Source organism: Puntigrus tetrazona, unplaced genomic scaffold, assembly GCF_018831695.1.
Source record: "Puntigrus tetrazona isolate hp1 unplaced genomic scaffold, ASM1883169v1 S000000513, whole genome shotgun sequence".
Classification (NCBI taxonomy): domain Eukaryota; kingdom Metazoa; phylum Chordata; class Actinopteri; order Cypriniformes; family Cyprinidae; genus Puntigrus; species Puntigrus tetrazona.
Genome location: NW_025048150.1, coordinates 1,100,001 through 1,107,500, shown reverse-complemented (window position 1 = coordinate 1,107,500; position 7,500 = coordinate 1,100,001). Strand labels below are relative to the sequence as shown.

The 7,500-nt window shown below is 40.5% G+C and overlaps 1 protein-coding gene across 1 annotated transcript in view; it reads right to left on the bottom strand.

Moving 5' to 3' along the window:
* Positions 1-7,500, bottom strand: part of kif5ab (kinesin family member 5A, b) — a 31,453-nt gene that overhangs the window by 15,098 nt on the left and 8,855 nt on the right. Inside the window, exons 2-8 of the mRNA XM_043232223.1 lie at positions 7,267-7,354; positions 6,474-6,547; positions 6,178-6,282; positions 6,033-6,081; positions 3,210-3,265; positions 1,375-1,462; positions 1,081-1,205 (exon numbers count right to left, since the gene is read on the bottom strand). Of these exons, the coding sequence (XP_043088158.1) occupies positions 1,081-1,205; positions 1,375-1,462; positions 3,210-3,265; positions 6,033-6,081; positions 6,178-6,282; positions 6,474-6,547; positions 7,267-7,354 (585 nt within the window). The remainder of the gene's footprint in view (positions 1-1,080; positions 1,206-1,374; positions 1,463-3,209; positions 3,266-6,032; positions 6,082-6,177; positions 6,283-6,473; positions 6,548-7,266; positions 7,355-7,500) is intronic.

Sequence of the window (7,500 nt, the reverse complement as noted above, 5' to 3'; positions counted from 1 at the left end):
ATGTAGTATGCTAGTATTCCAGTGTACTGCATACAGTGGCTGAATCCACAATGTGACACTAACATACTACTCACACTATTTTTGCAGCACGCATACCATCCACAATTTGTGAATTTTGTATGCATGGAATACTAAAAGGCATGCGGTATGCAGTGCATTCGGAGTAGGACGCAGTACACTATTATTCCAGTGTACACACTGACTGAATCCACAACATTACTCTAGCATACTAGTTGCAGTACACTATCTGCAGTATGCTAGTATACTAAATCTGAAATAGCATGGTACCATACTACTACAACATTATCCTATTTTGCAGCATGCATACTGTGCATGGAATATAAAAAACAGAACATTAAATCAGCGTATTTTGTGCAGTATGCACTATGCTAGTATTGCCATGCATACAGTGGCTGAATTCATAGTATTACACTAGTATAATATTTATTCTGTCTTTATACATATTGTGAAAATTTGCAAATCCAGCATGCATTGAATACTAACTAGTATTCTGTACATTTGATTTAGTCTGCTAGTATTAGTATTACTCTATACTATACTACACTAATATTAGTATTACACTAGCATACTACTCGTACTATTTTTAAAGTACGCAACATTTGAATTTCAGTAGCCATGTTTGCATCCAAAGCTGCTCATTTCATATATGCGAGAATATAGGAATATTGCACAAAACATTCGCAACTAAATCCCATCCGATGCGTTCAAAAGAACAAAATCATGGGTTTCTGCTGCAAAGTAATAAATACTTTGCATTTACTTTTGCATACTTTGCATAATAATGAGTAGGTGACTTCTGACGCCTGATGTTAGGGAAAGATTAACAGAACAACATTTGAGACTGTGTGCCATGAGACTGGTCCACCGGTTCAAAGGAATCGAAGTGTTTTCCACTGTAGTTTACGTGCATATTTTTGGGTTGCATAGATTTATTTTCTGCAATATCCCAAAACTTGCATCAAAATTAATGCATTTATTGCCATGAACGAGATCTGATAAGAGATGGTTCGTTCCCACAGGGGGAAGAAGCCGAGGGATGTCTTAAGGGTCTTCTCGCACCTTCTCGCTCCCGGCCAGATCCACCAGGTAAAGCTTCCCGCAGAGCTTCTGCTCGGTCTCCACGTGCTCCTGCTTGATGTTGATGAGGAATATACTGTGGCTCCTGGAGCTGTGCTCGTTCATATCTGACACAAAACACAGCGGTCAGACCGGTCATAACTTTACCTTTCATCTGAAGTGACCTGCAGTGCATTTAAGCTGCGCATGCAATATTATTATTATTATTATTATAACCTGCTGCTTGAGTTATATATGCTTCGGTGTTGTCTGTTAGCGCGGCTTTGAGAAACTCACTTGTAACAGCGACGTGACGGTTGGCTTTGCCTTCATCGATAACATCCATCACTTCTTCAGGACTGGAGACGAAACGTTCAGTGCAGCCCTGTACAGAGCACACACACACACACACACACAAACACACACACACACACACACACACACACACACACACAAACACACACAAACACACACACACACACACACACAAACACACACACACGAACACACACACACACACACACACACACACACACACACACACACACACACACACACACACACACGAACACACACACACGAACACACACACACACACGAACACACACAAACACACACACACACACACACACACACACACACACAACACACACACACACACACACACACACACACACACACACAACACACACACACACACACACGAACACACACACACGAACACACACACACACACGAACACACACACACACACACGAACACACACACACGAACACACACACACACACGAACACACACACGAACACACACAAACACACACACACACACGAACACACACACACAAACACACACACACACACACACGAACACACACACACACACACACACGCACACACGAACACACACACACACACACACACACACAACACACACACACACACACAAACACACACACACGAACACACACACACACACACACACACACACACACACACACACAAACACACACACACACACGGACACACAGACACACACACGCACACACGAACACACACACACAGGCACACACGCACACACACACACAAACACACACAGGCACACACACACACACATACACAGAGGCACACACATGCACACACACACACGAACACACACACACACACACACACACACATAGGCACACACACAAACACACACACACATACACAGAGGCACGCACACACACACACACACAAACACACACACGAACACACACAAACACACACACACACATAGGCACACACACACAAACACACACACACACACAGAGGCACGCACACACACACACACACACAAACACACACACGAACACACACAAACACACACACACACACACACACACACACACACACAACACACACACACACACACACACACACACACACACACACACACGAACACACGACACACACACACACACACAAACACACACACACAAACACACACACGAACACACAAAAACACACACACACACAATGTGTTTATATATGGTCCAATATAATATGCAATGTGATTTGACGTACGATGTGTATGATATGGGATATGATGCAAGATGATGATACTATATAATTTAATATATGATATGATTATTATGATGCTCCAAGCATGGCTCCTATATATGATATATACAATATATTGATACTATATGATACAATATATGATATCATATGACTTGATATAATATGATAAGATAGTACGTGACAGATGATGATTAAACTTCAAAAGAGAATAAGTTATATGATGTGATATGGTCAAATATATGATACGTGATAACATATTATGATATATACATTATTAGGACGCAATATATGATATGATGCGATATAATACAATATATAATATAGCCTATTAGATGGAATATGATATGATGCATCCAATATATCATCCATGTTATGGAATATGATATAATTCAAAATATCTATATATCTACTATATATTATCTCATAAATGTAGATGTATTATATGAAATATGATATGATACCATTCAGTATATCATACATGATATGAAGTATGATATAATTAAAATATTATCTATCTATCTATCTATCTATTTATTGATTAATATTGATTTTTTCGGTTTCGGTTCGGCTCACCTTCACATACGGAACCCGGTTCTTGTCTTCATGCACGGACAGGTTTGTTTTACTCACTGAGAGAAAGAGAAAGAAAGAGAGGAGGATGAGGTCCAGAGAACAGAACATGCACAGCAGAACGAGGAAGAACTAAGAAAAGAGTCTTAAGGCTTTGTTCACCCTCTAAAATTAACATTCAGTTGTTTTCAAAGCTGGGTAACTTTCCTTCTCTGGTGATGATTTCTACTCGAAAACGCTGCACTAATCATAAACGCCTTCTTGTATGTTTCAGGTTCTTTTAGGTAAACCTTATTTGCGGTTGAACTTTATACTTTGATCTCTTATACTGCTTTTAAGGTGTTTAAGGAGAAGCCTGTTTCCACGGAATCAACGAGATACAGAAGGTAACAGCAACTATGACTTTTACTGATTTTTTTCCTCCACGTTTATCTTGCTGTTCTGAGCAGTGCACGAAAAAGTCCTAATTTTGAGATGAAATGTTCGAAATAACTTTTTAAAATAATAATAATAATATTCCATAGTGTATAGGGTTGTCTATTATATATATATATATATATATATATATATATATATATATATATATATATATATATATATATATATATATATAAATATCTTGCTTCTTTCATTTCAGCATGAACTTTCTGCTCGACTCTTTATTTTGGGTTCCACAGAAGAAAGAAGGTCAGGCAGGTTTGGAGCGACGAGGAAATGATGACAGAACCTTCACTTTTTGCGTGAATTATTCCTTTAATGATCACATGCTCATGTGATGCACGGACATCCTCCGAGTTTATTATGACACTTCAATGATGTAACAACCCTTTGAGACACACTGAATATAATCCTTCTCTCTCTCACACACACACACACTCACACACACACACACACACACACACACACACACACACACACACACACACACACACACACACACACACACACATACACACACACACACACACACACACACACACATATACACACACACACACTAGAAGCTTCATATGAGTCTCAGCAGATATGAAAGCGCATATGTGAACGTAAACGTCAGTTTCCTTTTAATCAAATATAGATAGAGTGAGACTGACGTCATTTCATCTCCTGATGATCTCTATCTCCTGCTTTCATTACTCTCTCTCTCTCTCTCTCTCTCTCTCTCTCTCTCTCTCTCTCTCTGTCTCTCTGTCTCTCTCTCTCTCTCTCTCTCTCTCTCTCTCTCTCTCTCTCTCTCTCTCTCTCTCTCTCTCTCTCTCTCTCTCTCTCTCTCTCTCTCTCTCTCTCTCTCTCTCTCTCTCTCTCTCTCTCTCTCTCTCTCTCTCTCTCTCTCTCTCTCTCTCTCTCTCTCTCTCTCTCTCTCTCTCTCTCTCTCTCTCTCTCTCTCTCTCTCTCTCTCTCTGTCTCTCTCTCTCTCTCTCTCTCTCTCTCTCTCTCTCTCTCTCTCTCTCTCTCTCTGTCTCTCTCTCTCTCTCTCTCTCTCTCTCTCTCTCTCTCTCTCTCTCTCTCTCTCTCTCTCTCTCTCTCTCTCTCTCTCTCTCTCTCTCTCTCTCTCTCTCTCTCTCTCTCTCTCTCTCTCTCTCTCTCTCTCTCTCTCTCTCTCTCTCTCTCTCTCTCTCTCTCTCTCTCTCTCTCTCTCTCTCTCTCTCTCTCTCTCTCTCTCTCTCTCTCTCTCTCTCTCTGTCTCTCTCTCTCTCTCTCTCTCTCTCTCTCTCTCTGTCTCTCTCTCTCTCTCTCTCTCTCTCTCTCTCTCTCTCTCTCTCTCTCTCTCTCTCTCTCTCTCTCTCTCTCTCTCTCTCTCTCTCTCTCTCTCTCTCTCTCTCTCTCTCTCTCTCTCTCTCTCTCTCTCTCTCTCTCTCTCTCTCTGTCTCTCTGTCTCTCTCTCTGTCTCTCTCTCTCTCTCTGTCTCTCTGTCTCTCTCTCTCTCTCTCTCTCTCTCTCTGTCTCTCTCTCTCTCTCTCTCTCTCTCTCTCTCTCTCTCTCTCTCTCTCTCTCTCTCTCTCTCTCTCTCTCTCTCTCTCTCTCTCTCTCTCTGTCTCTCTCTCTCTCTCTCTCTCTCTCTCTCTCTCTCTCTCTCTCTCTCTCTCTCTCTCTCTCTCTCTCTCTCTCTCTCTCTCTCTCTCTCTCTCTCTCTCTCTCTCTCTCTCTCTCTCTCTCTCTCTCTCTCTCTCTCTCTCTCTCTCTCTCTCTCTCTCTCTCTCTCTCTCTCTCTCTCTCTCTCTCTCTCTCTCTCTCTCTCTCTCTCTCTCTCTCTCTCTCTCTCTCTCTCTGTCTCTCTCTCTCTCTCTCTCTCTCTCTCTCTCTCTCTCTCTCTCTCTCTCTCTCTCTCTCTCTCTCTCTCTCTCTCTCTCTCTCTCTCTCTCTCTGTCTCTCTCTCTCTGTCTCTCTCTCTCTCTCTGTCTCTCTCTCTCTCTCTCTCTCTCTCTCTCTCTCTCTCTCTCTCTCTCTCTCTCTCTCTCTCTCTCTCTCTCTCTCTCTCTCTCTCTCTCTCTCTCTCTCTCTCTCTGTCTCTCTCTCTCTCTCTCTCTCTGTCTCTCTCTCTCTGTCTCTCTCTCTCTCTCTCTCTCTCTCTCTCTCTCTCTCTCTCTCTCTCTCTCCATCTTCAGGTATTTTCCCAGATTGTTCAGTGACTCAGATGATCATCCGATGAATAAAAGTCTTACTGACTGCACATTTTTCAATGAAAGTCAATGAAATGCTCTTTTTATATCCAGTTTAAAAATAAAATAACACCCACAAAAATGACTGATATCAATGCATTTTAAATACAGCATTATGCTGAGTGGGAGAAATGCTGTATTCAGGTCGACCCGAGACTAAACTCACCGTCAAGTAGGTCACGGATCTTATCCATGTAGATTTCAAAATAGGAAACCTTGAGAGAGAAACAACAACAGCTAATGAGGCGAAAGCATTTCATTCTTCACTCCAAAAACAGCAGCGTCTGAAAGCAGAAACATCTTATTATCACCTTTATGTGAAACTCCAGGTTTTCATCCATGGTGTAAATGTGGTTAAAAATGTCTTCAGCGATCCTCGGGATGATTCCCCTTCCGTCAGGATCGTGCAGTTTTCCCTGTGAGAGAGAGAGAGCAGTAAGTACACTTCAGTTCTGCTTTTATTGCACTTTTTAATGTGAACATTCTGCTAAATGTCTTCTTTTGTGCTGCAGAGGATAAAGAGAGTTTTAGAGCAACATGAGGGTGAGTAAATGATGACCATTGTTCTTTACTAATGAGCAAAGAGCGGTGCAGAGAGACGTTTTACCTCCATCGTGTAGGTTTTACCGGACGACGTCTGTCCGTACGCAAAGATGGTGCCGTTGTAACCGCCCAGAACATCTGTGGAGAGAGAAACAATGAATCAAGACGAGAAAGAGCTAGACGTTTCACTGCTTTGGAAACAATGTGGACTCTCTTTTTAGATGTAAGTGTAGCCTGCACAGAACAGTGAAACTAAGCATCATCAGTGTGTTACAGGAAACAAATAGAAACATTTGCTCATTTAGTTGCTTATTATTAAAAAAAAAAAAATATATATATATATATATATATATATATATATATATTTATTTTTTTTATTTTAGATTTAAAATTTTTAGAGAATGTATAAAGGACTTCTCATATACTTATTATTATTAATATATATGTTTTTAAAGTTGTAATAATATCAATAATTATTATTAATATTAATAATAATAATTAACAATTATTTAAAATTATTTTTAAATATTTTACAAATATGCATTTATAATTTAGCTGAATAGCTGAATAATTGAAGACAGCCGAAGTAAAATCCAAGTGAATGAGAAATTTTTGCCTGCTCATATTTTTAATGATTTTACTCAGTTTTAATGAAAGCGAAGAAATGTGCATGTAATTCTTGGAAATATTACGTAATCCATTCATATGTATTAAATTTAGTATTACAATAAAAAAATAACTTCACTTTCACTTCAAAATAAAAAGTTTTGCATTCAGCATTTCCACGAAATTAAATCAGTGACAAATGTTAACGATATTTTTGCGGTTTATGTATATTTTTCTCTGAACACACTCACCTCTGACGATCTGTTTAGCACACGTGTTGTACACCTGCTCCTGCGTGCAGTTCGTGGGAAAGACTTTGTCAAAAGCGTACGGCTTCCCCTGTAAGACACAAACACGTACGGTCACACACACTGACGACTACGTGTTCGGGTTTGCCCGTTTAGGGGCCTACAGGCGGCCCCGCCCCCGATGGCCCCCGTGGCCCCGCCCCCCGGCACGCATCACTGGCTGAGAGATTCCTCTGA